The sequence below is a fragment of the Aureobasidium namibiae genome (assembly GCF_000721765.1).
Source record: "Aureobasidium namibiae CBS 147.97 unplaced genomic scaffold scaffold_1, whole genome shotgun sequence".
Lineage (NCBI taxonomy): Eukaryota > Fungi > Ascomycota > Dothideomycetes > Dothideales > Saccotheciaceae > Aureobasidium > Aureobasidium namibiae.
This window is the reverse complement of record NW_013581208.1, coordinates 626,442-650,770: the sequence shown is the minus strand read 5'-3', so window position 1 is coordinate 650,770 and position 24,329 is coordinate 626,442. Positions and strand designations below refer to the sequence as shown.

At 52.0% G+C, this 24,329-nt stretch overlaps 10 protein-coding genes across 10 annotated transcripts; 5 read left to right on the top strand and 5 right to left on the bottom strand.

Moving 5' to 3' along the window:
* Window positions 1-642: 642 nt before the first annotated feature.
* M436DRAFT_77423 (uncharacterized protein) lies at window positions 643-3,079 on the bottom strand (the record flags this gene model as incomplete). Its single annotated transcript, XM_013576905.1, has 2 exons — window positions 643-2,998; window positions 3,039-3,079. The coding sequence occupies 2 exons, from the start codon at window positions 3,077-3,079 to the stop codon at window positions 643-645; spliced, it is 2,397 nt and encodes a 798-aa protein (XP_013432359.1).
* A 1,876-nt stretch (window positions 3,080-4,955) lies between these two features.
* Window positions 4,956-7,636, top strand: M436DRAFT_35672 (MFS general substrate transporter; the record flags this gene model as incomplete). Its single annotated transcript, XM_013576260.1, has 8 exons — window positions 4,956-5,129; window positions 5,178-5,372; window positions 5,428-5,543; window positions 5,605-5,668; window positions 6,187-6,784; window positions 6,988-7,081; window positions 7,138-7,242; window positions 7,417-7,636. The coding sequence occupies 8 exons, from the start codon at window positions 4,956-4,958 to the stop codon at window positions 7,634-7,636; spliced, it is 1,566 nt and encodes a 521-aa protein (XP_013431714.1).
* Window positions 7,637-8,566: 930 nt separating this feature from the next.
* M436DRAFT_59526 (Metallo-hydrolase/oxidoreductase) lies at window positions 8,567-11,540 on the bottom strand (the record flags this gene model as incomplete). The annotated part of the gene is made up of 6 exons (XM_013576597.1): window positions 8,567-8,982; window positions 9,045-9,741; window positions 9,797-10,823; window positions 10,876-11,004; window positions 11,157-11,171; window positions 11,293-11,540. The coding sequence occupies 6 exons, from the start codon at window positions 11,538-11,540 to the stop codon at window positions 8,567-8,569; spliced, it is 2,532 nt and encodes an 843-aa protein (XP_013432051.1).
* A 520-nt stretch (window positions 11,541-12,060) lies between these two features.
* Window positions 12,061-13,997, top strand: M436DRAFT_77421 (uncharacterized protein; the record flags this gene model as incomplete). The annotated part of the gene is made up of 2 exons (XM_013576904.1): window positions 12,061-13,279; window positions 13,333-13,997. 2 exons carry the CDS (start codon window positions 12,061-12,063, stop codon window positions 13,995-13,997), a joined length of 1,884 nt encoding a protein of 627 aa, XP_013432358.1.
* A 184-nt stretch (window positions 13,998-14,181) lies between these two features.
* Window positions 14,182-14,925, bottom strand: M436DRAFT_68730 (uncharacterized protein; the record flags this gene model as incomplete). Its single annotated transcript, XM_013576757.1, has 1 exon — window positions 14,182-14,925. One exon carries the CDS (start codon window positions 14,923-14,925, stop codon window positions 14,182-14,184), a length of 744 nt encoding a protein of 247 aa, XP_013432211.1.
* Window positions 14,926-15,552: 627 nt separating this feature from the next.
* M436DRAFT_35725 (uncharacterized protein) lies at window positions 15,553-17,162 on the top strand (the record flags this gene model as incomplete). Its single annotated transcript, XM_013576269.1, has 3 exons — window positions 15,553-15,687; window positions 15,746-15,917; window positions 15,970-17,162. Coding segments are annotated over 3 exons (1,500 nt in total), but the record flags the coding sequence as incomplete, so codon positions are not given.
* A 1,274-nt stretch (window positions 17,163-18,436) lies between these two features.
* M436DRAFT_34798 (N2227-domain-containing protein) lies at window positions 18,437-19,790 on the bottom strand (the record flags this gene model as incomplete). The annotated part of the gene is made up of 2 exons (XM_013576109.1): window positions 18,437-19,577; window positions 19,702-19,790. 2 exons carry the CDS (start codon window positions 19,788-19,790, stop codon window positions 18,437-18,439), a joined length of 1,230 nt encoding a protein of 409 aa, XP_013431563.1.
* Window positions 19,791-20,047: 257 nt separating this feature from the next.
* Window positions 20,048-20,515, top strand: M436DRAFT_36839 (uncharacterized protein; the record flags this gene model as incomplete). The annotated part of the gene is made up of 2 exons (XM_013576478.1): window positions 20,048-20,221; window positions 20,279-20,515. 2 exons carry the CDS (start codon window positions 20,048-20,050, stop codon window positions 20,513-20,515), a joined length of 411 nt encoding a protein of 136 aa, XP_013431932.1.
* Window positions 20,516-20,957: 442 nt separating this feature from the next.
* M436DRAFT_77417 (DNase I-like protein) lies at window positions 20,958-22,007 on the bottom strand (the record flags this gene model as incomplete). Its single annotated transcript, XM_013576903.1, has 1 exon — window positions 20,958-22,007. One exon carries the CDS (start codon window positions 22,005-22,007, stop codon window positions 20,958-20,960), a length of 1,050 nt encoding a protein of 349 aa, XP_013432357.1.
* Window positions 22,008-22,451: 444 nt separating this feature from the next.
* M436DRAFT_36489 (PLP-dependent transferase) lies at window positions 22,452-24,028 on the top strand (the record flags this gene model as incomplete). The annotated part of the gene is made up of 5 exons (XM_013576405.1): window positions 22,452-22,764; window positions 22,819-23,165; window positions 23,212-23,670; window positions 23,718-23,796; window positions 23,853-24,028. 5 exons carry the CDS (start codon window positions 22,452-22,454, stop codon window positions 24,026-24,028), a joined length of 1,374 nt encoding a protein of 457 aa, XP_013431859.1.
* Window positions 24,029-24,329: the final 301 nt, after the last annotated feature.

The window sequence follows — 24,329 nt, the reverse complement described above, 5'->3', positions numbered from 1 at the left end:
TTTCTTTCGAGACCTGGGTAGAATCTTCTGACCCGGCAAATCTGACCTAGCATGTTCCACACAAGACACATGTCTTTCCGAGAACGATGCCATGTCTACCTGAGTCTTTTTCAGGGATTGTATGAAGAACAACTTGATGACCTTGCGTTTCGTTGGGTGAATCTCCGAGTCAAAATCAGGTCACAGCAATGATTAACTCTAGAACTCGCAACGTGTTGGATTTGCTGTCAACGATAGACGAGACAAGATATGACACGAACAGAAAAAAGAATGTTTCCATGCCCATAGGGCGCGACGATAGCATATGAGAAACCTATCTTGATACCAACGCCCATGCGTGAATCCAATGCACCGGTCAAGCTCCTGAGGAGACATTGAAATAATCTATTTAGATGTTTCGTGGAAAAAAACCTTTCGCCGATATCACCGGATGCAGAAAATCAATCAAGATATGATGTTCGAACAGACACTCGCTATTCGCAATGCTAGCAAAGATATGAAAATGCAGTCGAGGGTAACTCAAGCTTTTCTTGAAGAAGGAAATCGCTTCGGGGGTGCTTCTCAGCATTGCCACAGGAATTGCAGATGCGTGAGGCCGAAGATGCGTTATGGGAAGAACGTAATTTTGTGGCGTAAAGTGTCTCAGAGCCCGGGGACGGGCCATGCATTGAAATTCTGCATTGAACTTGATCGTACCGGATGTCCGTATGACACGGTAGTGGCGCTCGCGCAGAAAGAGCAAATATATGCATGTTGGGTAGGATCGAGACCGACACAACCAGAGTGGGAATACATGGCACAGGAGTTGCATCGGACCATCCTACCATCGTCGAAGGGAATTCGACAGATACATCGTGTCATGGAACTCATATCGTTCGTAAATGTTTGTGGGGGAGGTGCCGAAGTGAAAGCCACTGGCGCAAAATCCATCGTGAAGGACCCACGAGGATCAAAGACGGGTGCTGTTGATGTTGCTGTTGGGTAACTGATACTATGCGATTTCGCATGAGTATGAGGATAAGCTTGGTTGCTTGGAGGCAGCTGTTGCATCTGATGGACTTGTTGTACAAGCTGTGATTGCTGCGTCTGCTGTTGCAGTGCTTGAGAGGTCTGTATCTGCTGCACTTGATGTGTCTGTTGACCTTGTTGTGATTGGTGAGAGTGCTGAGGCTGTGACAGCTGGCGAGGCCGTGAAGCGCTCGAAGGAAGGGTGTCTGAGCGAGTGGGGCGGACAGGCTGGACTGTGGCATTGTCAGATGGGTTGCGGTCAGACAGATGCTGAATCTGCCTAGCGGATGGGGAAACACGATGGGCAGCAGCCTGGCGAAGCGCAGAACCGGCATCTGTCTTTGTGTGCATCTCGTCCTTGTTCAGGTCCATGGCGGCCAAATTCTCGAAAGAGCTGTTCAACGAGGACAGCGTATTACGTCTACTCTGTACACTTGAAGGTCTTTGTTGTTTCTTGGCACTACCCTGACGTCTGAGTTGTATCGCGGCTGTATAAGCAGCTTTGCACGGGGTCTTTAACGAGACAGTCGAGTTAGAGCGCGGCAGTTGTGCCATCTCGAGGTTCTCCGACGACGTGTCGAGCCTTGCTATCTTTGCCGATCGCTCCTGACCGGCATTGATATGGGCCAGGGAGTCGTGGCGGCTCGGCCATTTGTTGCCGCATGTCGAGTCCGAGTCACTATCGGAATCGTCCCAGAGATTTGGATACTTTTCCTTTATTGACTGAGATTTCTTGTTGGGTTGGGACGGGCTTTCTTCGATGACTCTGGTCTCTGTTCTCGCAGTTCCATTGGCATCAATGGTGAGGACAACAGATGTGCGGATCTGAGGTCGCGAAGTTTCGGCAATTGAGGACAAGGAGCCACGTGCTATTCGCTTCAAGGGCGAGGAACGGCGTGGTAGATTGGTGACGGAATTGCTGCGACCAAGTGCGGTTCCGGCATCAGAAGCTTGCGAGACGATTGCAGGGCTTGGCCTCAAGAAATTGGCTACCGTGTTGCTGCGCCGTAGACCACTGCTCTCTAGTGGTGAGGTTGGGCCAGAGGTCGAGGGAAAGGCAGGGGCCAAGCATGGTTTCTCGGGCGACACAGGACGTGCTTCAGGAATGTTGGGGAAGTGGCTTCTCACAGGCGACGAGTAAAGGTGGGTCGGATTCACGCTGGATGGCACAGAGGGCTTTTTAACGGCAGCGGGAGCGGCGGGAGTAGCGTATGGGACGTTATTGGAGCTGGTCGAGCGGGTGATGGTGGGACGTGAGGAAGTGGATGGCTGAAGAGGGAGATGCGGGCGTGACGATTGAGAGGCGACCGTGGGTTGAGAGGATTGCGGAGTGTGGGTAGACCAGTGCAGAAAAGGGTCGTCTTGGTTGGCAGTCCAGGCAGGGGCGGACAGCGGAGCAGTCAAAGGTCCTGAGGGCTGGGTCCAGGAATCGATAGAATGCTGGGGGGCATTGAAGCTAAAGGACGAAGTGTCGAAGGCGGGTTGAGATATGGCAGTAGAGGGATACGCCGTGTCTAGTCGTTCAGGCCTCGACTTGATGGACGAGCCTCTGGTGGGAGGCGGTGTCTGCATCTGGAAGATCTGAGGCTGGGCAGGGCCTTGGACGAAGAGCGGAGTCGTGGCATAATCGTAGGACTGGTATGATTGTGGTTGGCTTGATTGCTGGTGATGGTGCTGCACGTGCGGGTAGGCGGCATAGTGCGGGTTGCTGTCTATCGAGGTAGCGGTAGCAGTCGAGGCTACAGAGTCTCTTTTGTGGTGAGCATAGGCGTAGTTGGGGAAGGCGTCGTGGAAGTGAGTCTGGGTGGGCGTGGCGGCATTGCTGTGGTGGTTGTGCGTGTGGGCGTGGTCGAGGCCGTTGTGGGTGTTGACGACTGGATTCTTGAGGGCATTGGCATCAAGGCTCCGGGAATTGGGATTGTTGTGTTGGGCATCAATGTCAAAGACGGTCGTGGTCGGGGTGCATGACGGTGTAAATTGCTGCCAGTCCCTTGAAAGCGTCACGTCAGCGCTGGGCAGCAGCCATTTACGTGCGGCTTGCTGATGCTTGCTTGCTTGCACCTGAACCCATGGCCTTGGACTTACCAACTCATATTTGCACTCGATGCCTCGAACTGGCTCATGTTTCTGACCGCAGCAAAGGTGCGGACACAATGGCAGACGGCAGATCCAAAGATGTCCGAGTAGGTAGGGCCTATGTACGAAAGTTGAAACCCTACCTGCTCTCACCTCACGGTCCAGTCCGCTTCAAAAACGTCCCTTGCAGACGACCGACACATGCCACGCTCGTCGTAGCCCGCCAGTGCAACTGCTTTGTGCAGATGCCCAGCCTGTCAGACCCGTCTGCTCCTGCTGATTAGACTTCCGCCAAACGAGTCTGCTTCCGCCGCTCCGCGATGCCCACCATTGCCCGCCGCCCGCGGTTTCCTGGGTGCAAGACCGTTGCAACTTCTTGCCTGCTAAATCCAGCCAGCTCAGGGTCCCTCCTGCGCACCTGCCTCGCTCGTGGCATAATTGCGTCAGCCCGCTGTGCCATCATTTTAGCTATCCGCTCCCTCTGCTACTCTGCCTGCTGCTGCCAATTCGTGCGAGGTACTCTACATGCCCATAGCAGACCTGCCCAGGTGAGCAACGTACAATAGTCTGCTACGCACACATCAACACTGCATCGCGCTTGCCTCCTCGCTCCGACCATCATCTCCTGATCATCACCTCACACCCACCCGACCCGGCCGTCGCTCTTTGACCCCTTTTTCCTTGCAACGCCATGACTGGCCTCAAACTACTGTTGGTGAGAAGCTTCTAGTATCCCGCAAAAGAGGTAAAATCCAAAAGCTTCCAAATCTCGCCGTGCACAACAGCCAGTTGCTAGCCAGGCACAAGCCTGGGGCTTTGCTCGCTCGAGCACGGTTGTCGTATCCACTGTGCTTTCGCACTCATCCTCAACACTCTCAAGCCTTGAAGCCACCGCTGTCTCTTGTATCTCGTTTTTCTATACGATCGCACGTGGCTGCGGGACGAGCTTCCTGTCCCTTGTCCCAATTCTGTCCTAATATGGACTTCCAAGGCCTTAGCTGGCTGCATCTCTGCTCCCAGTCTCCACCTTATGTCCAACCTTGTCTGTTCACTGCGCATGCTCTTGAGCCTCCCACCCGATGAAGAAGTGCCACTCTCCAGCCTCCACCTTGTTGGGTTTGTATATCTTTCATCTATCTCGGCTGAAAAGTCTTTTGATTACTGAGCTTTCCAACGGTGGCCGTACTTAGCACTGTCAGATCGCTCGATCACCGATCAATCCAGCCAAGCTATCTACAGAAGCGCCGGGCAATTGGCTTCATCTGCCCGGACGGGATTATGCATGTGCGTTGCCCGAGACCTAAGATCCCACACTATTCCCAAGACGAACTTCTTGCTCGCTCGCATCCAGGAGCACGTTATCAGTGAACCCTACTCTGGTTCTATGCACAAAATGTCACTCACAGCTGGGCTTACGAAATCAATTGGCTATCTCCGCACGAGCAGTCGTTCGTCAAGCCCTCGTAACGCGGAAACCTTGCACGTCTTACCCCTCATTCAACACCATTTCTCCAGAGTCCAGCTTTGTGGCTCGTTCACGTTCGGGTGACGACGATCTGCCGTCCCCCAGATCGACACATCTGTTACCTCTGTCGAGACCCTTGGCTCTTCTATCCTATGCCGTACTATCCGACTCAAGATCTTGTCTAGAGTACATGCAGAACATTGGATCAAGCTGGATGCGTGGACAGATCCGCCATGAGCCTCCATCCTTCCTCCATCCACGTACCAGTTTTGGATTATTCACTCACATATTGTTTGCGACCTCTGATCGATCCTCTTCTGACAAGAGGGTCCGTCCGAAAGCGCATGATAACGGGTGCGGCCCTAGCAGAAACCAGCGCAGCCACGAGAGAAATAACCGGAGCAGTATGACATTCCAGTTCGAGTTAGAGCGTGAGAACTCACCTCGTCCAAACTCCACATCGCACTCGAGTTTGCAGAGCCTCAAAGAAGTTATTGCCTTCGCTACCAATGACAAAGACGATCCCCACAACTGGTCTACTGGAAAGAAATCCTTCGTTGTCTTCAATGGAGTAGCTCTGGTCCGTGTTGGTACGGAATATCAATCGCTTTTCTAATATAGAGACCAGGTTATGTCTTCCACTATAGGGTCATCTATAGCGGCGGGAGCATCGCACCAGTTTGCCGCTTATTTCGATATCACGAATCAGTTGCAGCTGGTCTTGCCAACGTCCTCGTACTTGTTTGGCTATGTCGTCGGTCCGCTCTTATTTGGCCCACTGAGTGAAAGCTACGGCCGGAAATGGGTCATGGTATCAACTTTTGTAAGAACTCTTGTTTGACATCTGTTCGACAACTCTGACAGCGTTTCTCGCTTAGGCACTGTTTACTGCTTGTACACTAGGATGCGCTTTAGCAAACAATTTTGCAACTCTGTGTGTACTAAGGTTGTTCGTGGGCATTGGTGCCTCCAGTCCCATCTCCGTGGTGGGTGGGTGAGTATGCGCACCGGGCCCACAAACGTGGGTTGAACGCCCTAGCTGACGCTCTTGTCAGTATCTACGCCGACGTGTACCCTGATCCTGTGACTCGAGGTCGGGCTTTGACTATCTTCATGGCTGTAAGTAACTCATTCTGTATCCTACTCCACAAAACAGAGGAGGACGCTGGTGATCCCAATCCACAATATCTCCGAGCCTACGATGCTGTCTCTTGGCGAGCACCTCAACGAGCTCGGAAGGCCACAGAAGAGATACGGTACCGCCATTGACCGCTTTGGGTATATCTCCCGTCATCTGCTTTCGCATGCAGGTTCATACCTCGTGATACGCACGAGTGGTCATCCTTCCAGCTGGAGATTTTGGGATTGTCGGTGCTAGTGTCCAACCTATTCGAGTGCTAGACTTTGTAACTCCTATCATCTTCTCTCAAAGATTTGGAGCAACGTCCTCGCAATAAAATGCATGATCGTTTATAGATTGGAACTGTGACCAAAGCGAGCCGAGAGTGTATCACTTCCCGATGGATACTGTTCTATCACTGAAACCATTGTGCTTTTTGTTGCTACACGCGTTACACACTCCTGCGAGCGGGGAAGAAGGTGCATTGAATGCATTGAGGAGCTAACCATGGCTGCAGGCAACGACGTTTGGCCCGATCCTTGGCCCTATCATGTCAGGATTCATCGCAGTCGTTTCATGGCGCTGGATATTCTGGCTGTCGTTGATCATAGCTGGCCTAACTTGGCCAATCCTGCTAACCAATCCAGAGACTTACGCACCGGTTATCCTTGCCACGCGTGCACGGCGTCTCCGCAAGGAGAACAACAACCCAAACATCTTTGCGCCGCTCGAACTTGAGCATCGTGACCTGAAGCAGATGGTCACCGTCGTGCTCGCAAGACCTGTGCGGATGTTCTTCACCGAGGCTATCGTGCTGTGCAGTTGCCTGTACCTGTCCTTCGTGTACGCAATCTTCTACATGTACTTTCAGGCTTACCCGATCATTTTTAGCGGGATATATCGTTTTAACTCTGGCGAAGTCGGCTTGACGTTCTTACCAATCGGGATTGGAGCTCTATTTGCGTGCGCTCTATATCTCTACTGGGACCGTATCCTCGAGAGGGCGAAAGCACAGGATCCACCTGCGGTATGGTCGCAGACTGAAGAGTATCGACGCTTGCCTCTGGCCTGCATTGGGGGACCCTTACTCGTGCTCAGTTGTTTCTGGCTTGGCTGTACGTATGACCAAGTCACGCACACTGTACCACGAGACTACGATATCAGTCTTCGTTGTGTCTGATCTGTGCATATATCGTCATACTCCACAGGCTGCAAAAGTCGCACATTCTCTGCTGGCAGCTGTGGCTCGACAAAGATTGCAACAACCTCGTGGTACTGTACTGTGGATGCCTGGAATTGTGCTGATTCTGCCTTTTAGGGACAGCTCGTGAAGACGTTCATTGGGCAGTGCCAGTCTTGTCGGCTTTGCCATTTGGCATGGGTTACTTGCTTCTGTTCATGTCTCTGATCAAGTATCTTGCTTTCCTATACCACTACTCCAGCGAACCGCTGGCTGACTGGGCCGCAGCTATCTTGTTGATGCATACGAAGTGTTTGCAGCAAGTGCCATGGCAGCATCTGCTTGTTCGAGGAGCTTGTTTGGTACAGTTCTGCCGTTCGCAGCAAGACCGATGTAAGTGGTGAAGATGTGTATTGCAAGACTGGAGGGGCCGCGAAGTGCGAACCCGACTCCGCACACGACAACTTCTATGGCGCCACAAGGTAGCATCGCTATTAGCGATTTGCGGGAACGGATTCGCGTCTGGGTGGAGGACTCACCAAAGAATCGTGCTAACTTCAACCAAAGGTATGAACGCTTGGGTGTCGCGTGGGCCTGTTCATTGCTAGGCTTTCTAAGTTTGGCCATGTGCATTATTCCCTTTGCCTTCATCCGCTTTGGGGACCGCATCAGAGAGAAGAGCAGCTTCTGCCAGTTTCTGAAACAACGCAAGATGCAAGAGGACCAGCACAGGAGCGGGAAATGCAGGAGCGAAGGACGCAGCAGAGTGGGGTCGACAAGGCTATAGCTGTGGAGAAGTTGGTTTGAAACGGACTCGCAGAGTATTAAAAAGTCTTGGTTGATTCAGACGACAATCATCAACGGGATTTCGGTTGAACGGGTTGGACTGAAGAATGCATGTTTTGCTGAGCAGGATACGGGCAAGTTCGGTCAGCCGCACAGTGGGAATGAGACAACGCGAAGCGCACAAATGATAATCGATTCTCTTCATGCAGGTGCAAAAGTTTCTTTTGTGGGATAGATGTTCTTCTAAGCATGAACACGAGGATAAGATCTCCGCAAGTGCAACTAGCATCTTCTGTGATAACGTTCACTGCTCGTCTCGCTTTGCCCTTTCTTGCGCACTACGAAGCGTCTATTCTCCCTAGTGCTGTGGAGTGGAAGATCGTAACTGTTATACAGCAGGATCCTCTCTTTTGACCTTGTCGGCCGAGCGATCCCACACCTTTTCGAATAGTATCCATTTCACACACGGGTTGCGTGAGATCAGCATGTGGGAACGCAACTCCGGTGGGTTTGCGACAAGAGTTCCTAGTGGGCAGCCACAGGACAGACTTCCGGCAGGATGGCAATGTTTGCTCTAGTACAATTACAATTTCATAAGAGCACAAGTCGAGATGCTATACTTTGCAGGGCTGCAAACATCCTCGGCTATATCAGCAACATGATCAGCTGCCTATTACGCTACAGATTAGGTCCGCTTGACAATGGCTGAAATTTGGCAACAAGCTTTCTCATAAGCTACATGGTGACCAGCATGAACTACTGTACTGTTGCCTTTGAGCGCCTGATCCTCGGCTGTCCGAATCAATTACCGGCCGAAAGCGCATGCTTTTCCTCCTTGATACTCCCGCTGATCTCCATAGATGTCCGCTATCCTTTCTTAGCATGAGATGCTGCCGCTTCTCTTCATCTGTCTGCTCGGTGTCACTCATGTCTACTCCCACAGTGGAGCAACAACCTCAACAGCCCGTTCTACCACGGCACGGATCCTGTCGGCCATGCTTCGCATACCACACTCTACTTCGAGCGTCTCGAGCCAAACCTTGGCTACAATCTTGTCTACCTTGATCTCCAAGCCTGGCACAGGGATGCCTGCTTTGTGGAGGCGTTCTAACTCTACCATCTCCAGCTGAGCTCTGGCTTTTTCCGCTGCAATGGAATCCTCCGAAGTATCGACATCGTCGACCTCGGAGACGTTGAGCTTAGGCCTCGAAATCGGAGTGATGGCGTCCTCGCCGAATTGCGCTTCGAGGAACATGCATAGACGTGAAAGCCTTTCCGAAGGACTGATGTGAGCGTGGAGATTGCGCTTGTTCTCGTGATGGTCGTGTGAATGTGGACTCGACGATTCTGCATCTCTGTTAGGACATTTGTTCCATAATGTGTTTTTTGAACAAGAGAATTCAGCTCACGCTTTACAGCCGCAGGACTGCTTTCAACCGTGTACAAGACGGCAAGAACAGCATCTGCGATTCCGTCATTGGAAATGTTGCCTTCCCACTCGACATCGACCTCGCCACGATCAGCCACCTTGACCCTGACTGAGCCCATGACCTCAAAGACGGTCTCCTGACGTCTTTGAAGCTCCTCATCAGCCTCTTCATACGTGGCACCATTTCCACTGGCCTCTGCCTTGATATCTTTGGAAGGGGATGAGATGGTTTCGATGGCTCCAAAAGTGCCTTCAAGGGCCCACTTGATCAAATCAAGACCCGCGGCTGCAAGGGTCAGTCTTTGGCGGCAGAGAATAGTTGTGGTTGTCAATCCAGCGTATTCCTTCAGGTCTTCGGGCGCCATCAAGCTAAGTTTGAAGTCATTCTGCACCAATACACCAGAGACTACCTGAGCGCCGTTCGTCGTTTTGAACTTCTTTTCGTCCCTTGTACCTTCTTCGTCGGAGCTAGGAGGTGAAGGTGGGGCTGTAGATATCTGGATCTGGTTTGCAAGTCGACCGACCACTTTGGCAATCTTGTCCTGTCGGAAAGGGATTCGAAGCTCTTCGCAATTTGCCGGGGAGAAGACCTTGACGGGTGTTGACTTGTTTGCGTTCAGCGACAACAGTTTGGACTTGAGTCTCATCATATTTGTCTTCTCGCCGTGAACCAAAATCTGTTGTGAAAGAATTAGCACAGACCAAAGTCCTACATTGCGTATCAGTACTAACCACGACAGGAGCTGCAACTTCCTCAATGAACTCGCGGTTCTCGGTTCCGTCGACGTGTGCTGCGAACGAATATTCCTGAACGGTACACCTTCGGGGAATCATGACTTTCTCGCCCTCGGCGCCTGGCTTGCCTCGACCACCCACACCTTGCACTCTACCACCTACTCTGCCGGTCATAACGGCTTGGATGCTTTCGGGCTCAGTCAAAATCATCTTGGCCATAGTGCCTTCGACGCTGTAACCAGTAACAATGACGCCGTTCTTTGGATCTGGTGCCCATCGCTCGAGTAGAGCTCGAGACACGCCGTTTTGAAGCATGCCAGGAGATGCGAGCATGACACAGCCTCCAACATCGTCAAACCTGTCGAGAGATTTCAGGTTGCGGATCCAGCGGAAGTCCCAAGGGCCTCCAGCGCCAGCTTCACCGTTGCTGCCGTCAGCTGTTTGAGCAAGCCTGTTCTGGAACATGGACTTGATGTTGTCGTTCATGGCGTCAATGTACGTTTGGTAGACAAGCATGCACTTCTTTGCTAAGTTACTGGCATAGTAGATTGGATACTTCCTGTACTCAGGATGACGGTTCCAGTAGTCTTCAAGAATCAGAAGAAGCTCTTGTGCACGGCCAATGGCAAAAACAGGCATGAGAACGCGCCCTCCGCGGTTCAGAACACCAGTCAAGCTCTTCATCAGAGCTGTCTCGCGTTCCAGTCGCGGGATGTGAGAGGCAACACCAAAAGTAGACTCTGTGATCAAGACATCTACCTTGACGCCCTTGGGAGCCGAGGCGGGGATCAGATGGCGGTCATGCTCTCTTGAGTAGTCTCCGGTGAACAAGATATGGAGACCAGCAATCTCAATCACGTACATGGCTGCACCGAGGACGTGGCCAGCTGGGTACGGGGTTATCCGGATACCTGCATGGGTGTGTGTGGTGTGGAAGGCGATGGTCTGGATCATGGGAAGAGTCGAGAGGACGTCAGCTTCAGTATAGAGTTGTGTTGGCTGTTCCGCAGTTGCATGGGTGTTTCTGATGAACTGTCAGCGCAACACCAAGAGTATACAGAGAAGGACAGGCATACTGCACGCGAACGGAATCTTGCATCAGCCACTTGTAAATGGCTTTGGTAGGGTGGGTCATGAAGACGCGACCTTTGAAGTTGGTCTTTGCCATGACATAGGGCAGAGAGGCGGCATGGTCTAAATGAAAGCTGTACAAGCTGTCAGCCATCGAGTATACTCATTGTATACACGCGAGCCACAAGTTTGAGCGAGCAGAAAAGGACAATTGGATTCGGCTCACGGTCACCGGCACACAGGAAGAGTGGTGGAAACAGAATTTCGATTTGGTTTATGTACATACTGCGGGAAAAGCTGCCTGGATGTGCAGGTTATAGCATGCAGATGCAAGACAGTCAAGGGGGGGGTGCAAAATGAGAAGCGTGTGCCGATGCAGTGACCGTGAGGGTGGCTGTGGTGAACAGGCCATGAGAACTTACTGAGTAATGAGAAGAATGTCGACAGTGCTTAGGTCGAACTCGTCATAGAAGGGTAGTGAAGCCAGGCCATCGTATGCAGGATGGGCACCAGCATCGAGCATGACAGTCTTGCCCTTGTATTGTATGATATGGCACGAACGGCCGACTTCGTTTCCACCACCCAAGCACAGAAACATCAGCTCATCCGAAGGGTCGACGGGCTCTTCGGGCTCGGGTGTGGCCGTGTCGAGCTTTCGCTTGGTGGCCATGGCGAGCGGCGACGGCGGTTGCACTGGGCGCTGATTTGGCTAGAATCGATGATGGGGCTGGGGCATATGAGACCCGTCAATGCGCGCACAAGATGTAGGATGATGCCGTGTGTGGCCGTTGATGGTGAGTGATGATGGAAGGAGGAACGAAAGTGAGGAATGGACTTTAGACACGCCGAGCTCCAAGGAAGTGACGGTCGTCGACGTGACGGCTCCTTCCGTGCTGAAGACCGCCCGGCAGCGCAACCGTCACAGCATCCAACTTTGGCTTTGGCAAGTTGCTGTCACCACCTGCACTCACGACCCGTACGACTCGCCTATAACGCGCCTCGTCATCGACATAATCTGTCGCCTTGACCAGAACCGCCCGATCCATCACACTCGCCGCGCCTGCTTCCGTACATTCGTCCTGGTTCTCGGCATGCTCTGTTGATACTTCTACGACTGCTTTATTCCTCAGCTGCTCAGCGGCCGCGGCCGCACCTTTCATCTGCTCGCCCGCACCTATATAGTTGCCGCCATGTCGCACAACATGCCCTCGTCCCAGCAAATTCCCCCACAGCTCCCTCAGCATCATCCACTGCCTCAGCAGCAGCCGCGACCAATCTCCCACCCTCCACAGCAGTCGCATCAGCCAAATCCGCCCATGCAGCCTGTTTCGCGTCCCTACTCGCCCTACCAGAACAATGCATCGCCTACTGGCATCGCCCTACCTCCTGCCAAAAGACCACGCCTTTCACCCAACCCTCAGTCACCTCATTCCGCACAGAGTCCATACCCCCCGCCCCCTGCTCTGCCCGAAAGTCCGTATGCCAGCTACTCGCCCATGACTGCCGGAAGCCCTCCTGCTTTCAACACCCCTCAACCTTATGCTCCCTCGCCTATGCCCGGCGCCATGGGCCCTCCTCCGCGTCCTACACAGGAAAAGGCCGAGAAAGAGGACAAGGAAAAGATCACTGATATTAGCGACGTCACTGATGTCTTCCATGGTTCGGGTATTGATCTAAGAGAAGAGGAAAACTACATGACGAGCACCTACAGAAATGTGCACAAGAACCAGTCCTTCAACACCTCCTTCGGTTCCAACACGACGGTTGCTTCTCCAAACAATAGCTTTGGTCTGGTTTCGCAGGGCAGCTTCGGAAGCCAGCCTGCCTTCGGAGGAAGCGGCCCCATCTCCCGACCACCTGTATCGCAAGAATCTGTCAAGGATGAGCTCGATCAGAAGCACCGTGCCGCTGCACATGCGCATAACGAGAAACGTCAGCAACACTTGAATGATTCGTTTTTGCAAGCTAACAACATCCGTCATCGTATGCACCGTATTGCTTATGATCAAGGCGTTGCCCTTAATGTCGAGGGGCTGTATGACAAACTTCCCGAGCGGCCACAAGGTATTCAAGGTGTCTCGGCGACCGGTCCTAACGGCACAGCTGCAGCCGTGAAAGCACATGGCTTGCTTCAAGAGACGGCACCTCTGGCAGAAATTCTCACCCTTGTATCGCTTGCTGCGAACGAGAGAGTTCGTTCCTTGGTCGACGAATCATATGCCATTGCACGTGGTAGACGTTATGGTAGCCATGGAGTCGTTCCGCCAAGCTTGGCAGATCTTGCAATCGGTGAGGGTGAATCAGCAGCTGTGGCTGAGGTACCACGTATCACGAACTCGGCATGGGAGAAGGTGCAGCAAGACAATCTCGGTGACGCTGAAGGTGGTGTCATCAAGGCACAAACACCCGGTAAGTGTTTGATATGTTTTGGTGTAAGGTATGTCGCTAAAGTGCAAGCTTAGAAAGCAAACCATTACCGACGAAGGCTTTCCCCTCGGCCATATCTACACATCTACTTGAGCTGGCGAAGAAAGACCGTGATGCTGAGCGCGAACGTGTACGTAAGCGACAGGAACGTGCCAAGCGTGCAAACTCGACTGCAAATGCCGATGGTGTAAATGGCAACGATGCAACATCTGGACCCGCAACACCTTCTGCAGCGAATGCCATGTCCTCCACGGACGCTTCTGGTGCTGCTCCAGAGAAGCCCATGACCAAGAAGGAACGCGAACGACAGGCCAAGATGGGCCAGACCGAGGAAGTCTTGCATAAGAACTCCAACACGACCGCTGCTCTGCAATTAGGCATAGGCAAGAGGAAAAAATACAGTTGGTTGACTGGTGGTGCTCCAGCGGCGCCTGTGAATCCTTACAAGCAGACGCCCAAACCAACTTCTGCTAATGCAGCAACAAATGGCACTAGTGGTAGCAAGAACTCTTCGGCTGGCGGAAATGGCACCGACAAGGCGCTACAGGTGCGTGAAAGGAAATGGGGAAGTTGGAGAGAAGATGGCGTAGATGGCAGGGGCATCCAGACAAGAGATTGGGTTGTTGTACTCGAGAGAGACGGCAAGGAGAAGAAGGCGCTCCAGAAGAGTCTGCTGAAACTCGAAAGCTCGGAAGAGTGAGCGCATCTTCTGCATGCGCAAGGCGACCCGCCACAAGGTTTGGCGATGTGAAAAGGGCGCGAAAACTTCAAGCGAAAGCGTTCGTCAGCACTACTTTTAATGACATGATATCAAACCAGCCTCCGAAAACTTAGAGTGCGTGCAACTGTTTCTTCCACACGTCACTGAACTATTGTCATCGTGGTCATCGGGACTTTGACAGGCCTCCCCGTTGTCGACTTCTACCAAACGAGACGGACTTTGGTACGAATTTGAAAGCAGCTAGTGAATTTGCCATGACGTCCATGGATTCATCCTCCGTCAATTGGTCGAGGTTGTCGATCTTTTTCTCTTGGGTATCCATGAGGTCGGATGCATATAAGTTTTGTTCAGTGATGTCTTCTTGAGCATGGTTTTTGTTCATTCGGGCATTGTTCTGCTTCTGATAGGTCTTTGCCTCTGGTCTCAGCAGTGAGGTGCGATTGTCGGAGCCATGATGTACGATGTAAAAATCATAGTTGCGTGGAAACATGTGCTTGTCAATCAAATGCATTCGTCGCTTCTGTGGAGTACTGCAGACCTTTTCACAGTCTTGGACGAAGCAATGATAGGTTTTTTCACCTCTCTCGCGTCTGATGCGACTGAGAGGATCATGGGTTTCGGCGATGTGTAGAGAGAGAAAATGGTCGGTAGGGAAGTTTTTGGCGCATTCTAGACATCTGGAATCGTGTGATTTGTGGTAATGGGTTTCGTACTCGTTGTACGTGTCGAATTTAATGGGAGGGTGGGGAGGCAGGGCACATGTTATGGCAGTATTTGGGCTCGTCGAAGTTGGAGCATCCAAGCTTGTATATTTGGTGGGTGGCTGTGCGCTGTGGATCGAGAGGTGATGGATCGGAGACGTATATTGCTCATCAGGCTCTGAATCTCGTCTGAGGCGTTTGGACATTGCGTAGAGATAGATGCGGTGAGCGAGAGAAGAGAGGGAAAGGAAGCAAGTCGGAGTGCAGGATCGATGAGGTACACGACAGGGTGGTAGGAGTAGCAAGTAGCGGCAAAGGAGCCGAGCCGAGAGTTCGCGCATGCCGCGCGTGGCTCTCGACGCTCGTCGCTCGTCGCTGCCAAACGTCGACGAAGATTGCGATCGCACTCGTCTCGGATCGTCACAGCAGCAGCAGGCCCGGGTATCCTTGTTGCGCGCAAACGTCCTCCGCATCACCTCTCGTCGCCCTCCATGGATCGCATCTGCCCGTCCGCAATCTCCGGATACCAGCACGTTTTCATCTGACCTCCCGCACTGCTCGGTCACCGACGACCCCGTCATAGGCGCTCTATGACGAGCGCCATCCTCTAACATGGAACCCACTGGCGACCAGGCCCTCGCGTACGCATCCATCTACACCATGCCCCCCGGCGCCCCGCTTACAACCCTTGCAGCAAGGCCATCGCCCTCGACCTTGAGTTTGCACAGACGCTGCAGCCCGCCGACTCGTCTCTGGACCGCGTCTTTGTAGTCTTGCAGCAGTGAGTCAGACATGGCCTGTACATTCGTGTCGCCCCCCCTTTGTACCAACTTCGACACAGATACCGCTCTGCCGCCGCACATGCTCTCGCGTCCGACTTTCTATCTGCCCGCGCTGCCGACATTGAGACGCGCCTCTGGAACGCACACAATCGCGTAAATGTACGTCTGCGCAAGCAGCTCAGCAAGGTCAGTTTGCGACATGTCGTCCGACAAAACTGCCTCTCTTTCTTACCGAGTCCATCAGCTGCGCAAGGATCGCTCCAGCAAGCCGGTCGAGACTCGCAAATTTATCAAGCTATATCTTGAATTTCTCAAGGACAGCCAGCGGCATTACCGGGATTACATTCAGAAGCTGAACGCCAGATTCGGTGGCATTCAGGACCTTGAGCGCATCGCTCGCCAGGTCCGATCAGCCCGTACTTATCCTGCTGACCACACGTTGCATACACAAAGGCTGATTCTTCATAGCTGTGCTGATGTCTTCGAGACAGCCCGTGTCTCCGCAGATCCAGGCTGCCGTCTCGCTATCTTGTCACCAAACTCTCATTTATCTTGGTGATCTGTTCCGCTATCGTGCTGCCGAGAGACTCGACAAGGAGCCAGACTGGGGACCCGCAATTGGTTACTACGCCCTGGCAGCATCTCTGCGACCCGATTCGGGACTCGCTTTCCATCAACAGTCCGTCGTTGCCTTTGAACAAGGCGACTATCTCCGCTCTACATACTATCTTTACCGTTCTATCAATGTCATCGAACCCCACCCCAACGCCATTCCTAATCTGGAACTACAATTCAAGAAGATTACCGCTGGATGGCAGAAAGGCGACCTGGTGCCCAAAAACTCTCCTCAGGATCCCGTTGCTTCGCGCAAAGCCTTACTATCTTGGTTCATTCGCTTCCACAGCCTCAGCTACAATGGTCATTTTTTCACCGGCTACGACGAGCTCGAGCGTGAAGTTCTGAGTCGCACTGTCAACGAGATCAAAGCGCGCGCTCCGGACGGTATCCTTTCTAAAATGTCCTTGATCAACTTCTGCGCCCAGGCTACCGCCGGCAACCAATTTGAGAGCAAGCCCGATCAGCACAAGTTCATGCAGTCTTACTTCTTTTTTCTGCGTCTGAATGTGAAGTTCTTCACAGCCATCCTGGAAATCTACCATGTCGACCTCGAAAAACACCTCCAGGAGCACACCGAAGCTTCAAGCCTCGTTGATAAGCTTACTGACTTGGCACGTCATGTCTTGCCGGCTTTGCGTCTCTACAGTACTTGGTTGTTGAGTAATGCTCATATCGTCGCGGCACGTGTCGGCGACCAGCCTATTCAAGAAGCCATGGATTACTTCTGGCACGTTTACGCCAAATCGCTGTCGGTCATGGCATACAGCTTTTCGTTTCGCGAGCTTGGCGAGGTTCCGTACCAACTTGAGGAGGATGTCGACGCCTTTGGTCTGAAGCCTTTGAATTCTGACAAATCACGCAAAGTCTGGGTAGACGATGCAACCGGACAAGCCAAGGCCAAATACAATGATGAAGGTGTTCATCGTCTCGACCACAACCAGGAGATGCTCGGAAGAGTCCGTGAACTTCTCTTCGATGCCTTGCTACTTGCCGTGGATAAGGTTCGTAAACAAATTTATCGCGTTTCGTCCATATCAGGCTGACCTTCAATACAGGATGTACCCATCACCTTCGACGGATCGCAATTCATACACCAGGACCCTCATTCAACTGATAAACATTCGACCAATTCACTCCCAGAGGTCGCTACGTCTCGTCAAACTATGCGCGGCACTGTAGACATTGTGGCAAGGCATGAACACCCTGAGCAGAGACATACGTCTCTAGCCCCCGAAGTTCCCGCGTCGGTGATGACTAGCACAAAGTCGCTAAACAGGGAGGCCCAACTCAGTCAAATGGTCGATGATCTTGTCGGGCCCGACGAAGACGACATCATTCTTCCAGGCTTGCCCGTGCACTCCCTCGAGTCCGTCAACGATTCTTCCAATGTCCCTGGCTACAAGAGCAACGCCCCTCTCAGAGGGCTTTCGCCGCGCGCTTTCCAGGCTGTTCGGACGCCGGAGTTGCGAACAGAAGCCTGGGAGCTACCTCTAAGTCCAACGGGAGTGCCTTCACAGCGCTTACATTCAGTCTCAAACATCTGGAATGATGCACCTATACGAGAGACGAGCCCAATAACTCCATTCGGAAGTGCACCTCCAGGACTGCCGCCTATTCCAGTAACCGCGAGACGTTCTAATGCACACTCCCGTGTGAATTCGACCAATTCTGCCAGAAGTCCTCTTCCACAACCAGATGCTCTTTCATCGTTCGACCCGACTCCAAATAACTACAATAGCATTGGTGCCCGCGGAGACCGATACCAGAGCTTCTCAGGGCACTATGCAGGCATGCAGAGCCCTCTCCTATTTGGAGCAGGCATGTCGCCCTGGAGTACAGGACCGAGGAGGTCAGTACCTAACATTACACCGCCCAATGGTCAAGGTGGTTGAGAAACCACTAGCTTTGTCTTAATCAAGCAGGCAAGCAACCATTCATACACCTTCCTACACTAAAAACCTCTGGTGAATGCCAACAAACCTGGGTTCTACCAGAAGCAGACAATGGGTTACAAGTTGCTGTGAAACTAGGTGTGGCTTTCCGCGTCAGCCCAGATCATCTCGAGAGTATCAGAATATATCGCTAGAGATGGGTCACCACTTTGAGGCGCACCGTACAAAGAAGGGATGAATCGGATTTGGAGTATGGTGCCCGCTGGCATTAAGTCGTACAGATTATGAGAAGATTGGCCTTGTATGTATCGCCGAATCATTCTGGAAGGCTCGCCATGCGGTCTGTCGCCGCAATGGTCAAGCTGCAAAGACGGCAAGGAGGTGCCAGTATACCGGAACCCAAAATTGAACTTTCCTTACCTCACTCATATTTTCCTGGCCATCCAAAAGCTGGGCTTGTACATATTTTGCAACATACTGCGCGGGTCTTGTATGTAACCAGCCTCTCCAACGACCGGATCATGTTCAACGATCTGAAATCCAAGATGTTCGATCAGCTTGATGACTTCATTATCAGCGAGCTCGAAAGAACCAGACTCGCCAATGCCTCTATTTCTGTCTTGGTTCACCCTGCCCGCCTCTGAAGAAGCGGACGAGGACGAGCTTTTCTTGTCGGGCGAGCCGCCTTCAAAGTGCCAAAGTAAAGGACCAAGATTTACCCATACGCCTCCAGGCTTGATACAGTGCCTGACGGTTTCGATGTATGCAATCAGATTAGGGGCTGTGTCAATGAAGAAGCATGTTGTGACTGCGTCGAAAGCAGCTTCGTATCTTGGCTCTTTGTATAAGACGCAGAAGTCACCCGAGGACATTGACATTCGTTGGTAAGCATGTAGTTCTGCTTGCAGATCATTGCAGCTCTTGTCCAGCTCTTCGGATGGCCATACATCGGGGACTTGTACTTTTTGGAGCTGGTGAGAGCGGTGCGTATGGTTTGAGAAACCGAGAGCCCAGGGGTAGACAGAGTGTGACTTGGGACCCGAGGTGTAGTTGAGTATCCAATTGCTGACAAGGAGTTGATGGTATGAGATTTCGTTGCCCTCCATAGCATAGCCTGCATTAGACAATTCAAAAGCCAGACGTCCTAGTCCAGCACCTGGGACTAGTACACTCACATGAGAGCGCTTGGCCGGAGTGACATGCTTAAATGCTTTGTTGAGGCCAGCCAGAATGGGCTTGTAGCATGCCTCTCGTTCGGAAATGCCTTCAGCTGCCCAGTCACGATACAGCTGGCGAATGGTTGAGCGTACTTTGTCCATGTCCTGTGAGGTCGCTGCTCCGTGCCATTCGGTTGATTCGGGGTCTATGCCATACATGTTGAGCCCCAAGGCGAGAACGGTGTCGGCTATATCGGCATTCACGTCGATGGCCACATCCACAGCATCCAGAGTTTTGGGTAAGCTGAATGGCTCGGAAGCCAGCAAGTCCATGTGCGCCGAAGGGAGCGAATAGAAAGATTGGCGTCGAAGATGGGTGATGTTATAGTGGGCAGCCTGGCGATATTGTCTAGGGTCGCCAACTCAGAATGCATTTTTTCTCTCCTCGAGTCTTGTTGCTGGTTCCATATTTGCAAATCCGCACCTTTACGACGTACACAGGATAGCATAAACAAAAGACATGGCTCACTCACCGGAATGAATCGAGGGCGGCATATAGGACCCTCCTTTCTTCTGGATCGCAGAGTGGATCGATTTCCGAGCCCTCATCATGGTCTACCATTCCCTGGCCAGGCATTGACATTTCCTCATCCAGCTCATCCATACTGCTTGGAGCGTGCTGCAAAATGATAGCAGATGAAGAGTATAGGATGTGGTAAGCACTCATATAGCCAATGCCAAAAAGTAGAACGACGAGCAGCAAACAAAGCAAACATGACCATCATACAGCTCAATAGGTGCGACCGATCCGCTCTTGCACCTCGATTCATAGCAAACATGGCCGCCGAAGCAAGCAGACCGCTTACGAATGGTACTGGTATGACAGAACCAATTCAATTCTCCATGGCCTTGCCAAACGCACCCGGGAGCCGCATCCACACGCACTTGACCATTCTCGCAACGTCCATCCTCCTCTTCTGCACCAGCACCACGGCCGAGTTCTCGTCTGCTCCCGTGCCTTCGCTCGGCAGTTTCGTCTATGCCATGCCCGACGTATGCATTATCCAGATACCATATCGTAATATCCACACACTGACACTGCAACGACAGCGCTACAACCCCTCGGCACCGCTCAGCACTCCTCTGTACACACTCCCATCAAGTCTAGACTTTGCCGATCGACTGGCCAAAACGTTGGCGAGACGCACGAATCTGCCGGTGCAGGTCGGCAGCTCGGTCAACTTCTCGTCGGCTGGAAACGGTGGCAGTGTCGAAGAGGAGATGGAGGCTTTCAGACAGCTGGTCACTGTTGTGCTGAGAGAGGTTGAAAAGGCAAGAGCTGGTTGAACAATGTGACCTCGGGAAACCTCCTGCAGAAAGACACATCGGCATGATGGTCAGAAGAGACAACACCGCTGAGCACAGGTGGCAGCGCGCACAAAAATGACGCTAGAAAACAGGTCGCGACCCAAGTGCTTGCCCACTTGGGGTGTGCCTTCGTATGCTCACCACAGACAGCCATGCGATCAGGTACCGAGTGTCAAAGGCTGACATAGTCACGGTCACCTAATGCTTCGTTTGGTCTCTCAGGCGCATCTTGCGCCCCAAGAAGCAGGGCAATGCTTTGCAATACTGTTTCGTATGGAATTGCAGCGAACAGAGTATCGAGGTCAACCAGAGATATCATCATGTCACAATGTCTGTTTAGGGACAAGCAGCCGAGATGTGGGTATGAGAAGCCTTTCAACTGCCACGAGCTTCTGATCTGTGGTCCAACCGAGACACCTCTTCATGTCGTCCGATCATCCTGCCCAATGTCAAAAGTTGCAAACAGAGGGACATGATCGCTGGGGCCTCTCTCCCTTTCTGTAGCACAGACACCCGCATCGAGAATCTTCTTCTCCAAAGAGCCGGAACATATGATCAGGTCAACTCTGTCACAACTGCTTCCAAACTTCCTTGCACGAGGATAATATGTGTATCCTCTTTTGTCTCCGTGAATATGCCTGTATGTATCAATGGCCTTGAGTCCTTCTTCTGCGTCAAAGAACTTCTTGTTGAAGTCTGCACGGTTGATGATATGCTGTTGAGGCGATGTGCGTAGATTCGGATATCCATCCAACTGGGAACGAGCAATATTCATGTCGCCGGCGAGTATCACACCATATCCTTTGGATTCGAGCAATTTCGCCTCGTCGAGCATATGTTTGTGCACTGCCAGCTTTCTGTCATGTCTGGTGCCTACTACAGCTCCTGTATTGCTGTCCTTGTATGGATTATCGGTGCCGTTGACAGCGTAGATGTTCCAGATACTCAGTTTAGGATCTTGTGATTCGACGATCTGTATACGGCCTTCGAGATCCCACTCCACGCTTCGTACTTTCGGCTGATGGTTGGTGATGAAATCTTTACGTATGATCGTGCATACACCGTAAACTTTTCTACCAAACCCGCGGGCATTGTGAGGATCGGTGGGTAGACAGAAGTGGGCCTCGTAGTCGGGCTCGCCTTCTGCATTACTCTTGACAGCTTGTCGGACCGCTGACTTTGTCGCATCATCGTGTGGGTTGATCTTGACTTCCTGGAGGCAGAGTATTGTAGGCCAACCGTGACGCCGTAGGAAGTCACGAAGGGACGCTGTGGCGGGTGTCTCTGATTGTTTGGACAAAGGCTTCTTAGATTGAAAGTATGAAGTTATCGAGTTTTGGATAAAGGGCTGAATTCCGTTGATGTTCCAGGAGTAGATACTGATGCGGTCCTTGTCGGATGATAGAGTCGTGGATTTGGTTTCGTTGTTGCCCAGACGTCTTCTCTTGAGAGGAGGCGGACTGACACTCATGTTGCAGAGCTGTATCCTCGGCACTAGGGTCTTGACATTCAATCTCACGCGCCGTGGTATGTTGAAGCAAGATGCAAGAGGAAGCATTTAGATGTAAGGTGATTGCTGGAGTCGCAGAGAGACAGACGAGCGGGTGGTGGCCTTTTGACTCAACTTGCAGTCTAAAAAACTTCCACACACCCAAGTCGCATTCTCGATGATGTAGTAACTTCACCTCAGGACGATAGTCTTCACTACTCTACTTTCGTTCTGCATATCATATTCATGTTCCGTGGCCTCGAGTCTTTCCCATGGGTTGAGCTTGCCCGACCAGACATGTGCACTTTCCCGCCCCAGTGCGACGTTTCCCGTGCCTATCGAGGTTTGCCGATCTGTTGATTAATATACCATCCACGCCAATTCATGGACGGACTACCCAAGCCGACTTATGTTGATTTATCGAGAATGACGACAATTGCATCCCAAAGCGCCGTGTTTCATCGAAGTCTCCATTCCGATCCTATATCAGTGGTTGGTGCCAATGGAAACTATCTGCACCTGTCCGGTGGAGGAAAACTGCTTGACGCTACAGGAGGAGCCGCCGTATCGTGTCTCGGCCATGCTAACAAGCGCGTAAAAGATGCCATCATAAGTCAATTGGATGTAGTCTCATACGTACATTCCGCAACTTTTGGCACAGACGCAGCAGAGAAGCTGGCAAAAGCACTTGTTGAATCGACTGGTGGAGAGATGTCAAAGGCGTATATAGTCAGCTCTGGTAAAGCATACTGTCATAAAAGCATATATACAGACAGTCGCTGACGAAATTCAGGTTCCGAAGCAATGGAGGCAGCCCTGAAACTTGCGAGGCAACACTATCTTGAACTCAGCCCCCCACAGCCTCAGAGGACCAAGTTCATCGCCAGACACGAATCTTATCATGGTACAACACTTGGAGCACTGTCGATCAGCGGCCACAAAGCACGGCGTGCTCCGTATGAGCCTATGTTGCTTCCCAACATGAGCAGGGTCTCTGCCTGCAACGCATATCGTGGGATGATAGAGAATGAGACAGAGGCAGGATACGTGGACAGGCTAGCGAAGGAACTCGATGATGAGTTCCAGCGCCTCGGTCCCGAAACAGTGTGCGCCTTTGTCGCCGAGCCCGTAGTCGGAGCTGTAAGTGAAACGACCAACATACCTTATACACACTGACCAAGAAAAGGCGTTGGGATGTGTCCCGGCAGTCAGGGGCTACTTTCAAGCAGTACGTGCTATTTGCAACAAGTACGGGGCACTCTTGATTCTCGACGAAGTGATGTGTGGTATGGGTCGTACAGGCACACTGCATGCCTGGCAGTCGTCTCTCATCAACGTCACACCTGATATCCAAACCATTGGAAAAGGCCTAGGTGGTGGATATGCCCCAGTAGCCGGCGTGTTGATCAGTCGGAAGGTCACAGACACGCTCTTTGCAGGCACTGGTGGATTTTCCCATGGGCAGACTTATCAGGGGCATCCTGTCAGCTGTCGAGCTGCCCTGGAAGTCCTCAGTATCATCCAAGAGGAGAAGCTGGTACAGAATGTGGCTGCTATGGGTGAGAAGCTAGAGCAACTGCTGAAGCAACTTGTCTTGCCATTACCTCATGTTGGTGATGTGCGAGGAAAAGGACTTTTCTGGGGAGTAAGTACTACTGGAGACCAGCATCGACTCCGAACTGACGAAGACAGATTGAGTTTGTCAATGATAAAACAACCAAGGAGCCATTCGATCCAAAGGAGAATGTCGCAACGAACATTCATGAGAAAGGTGTGTCCCGGGAGCTGATTGTTCGGGTGCATTGCCTATATGCTGACCCAAGTCAGGATTGACTGATCCACACAACATCACACTATATCCTGGCAATGGCACGGTGGACGGCAGGGTTGGAGATCACATTCTCCTTGCTCCTGCGTACAACGCGACAGCGGAAGTTATCGAGTTGATAGTGCGAAAGACGGCGGCAGTGATTGAGGAGTATTTCCGACAGGGTAAAGACTAGACATATCCTACCTACTCGATATGTATGAGCAGTGATAAAGCGTCTGCTCAGCCTTTACAAACATAGCGGAATGGCAGTTCTTGATTGACGAAATTGTCAGCAAGCAAAACGATATAGAGAACGAGCAGCTTCGCCACGGACGCTGTTCTGGGACCCTTTTGATGTTGGATGACAGAGCTGTTGGAAGCGATTGTGAAGCGGAACACGGAGGATTCGGCGGGACGAAGCTCAGCTCTGGATCGGCGTACAAGTGTCCAGACTTGGGAACTTTGCAGTGCGATGCAGCTTTCAGTTGGTACAA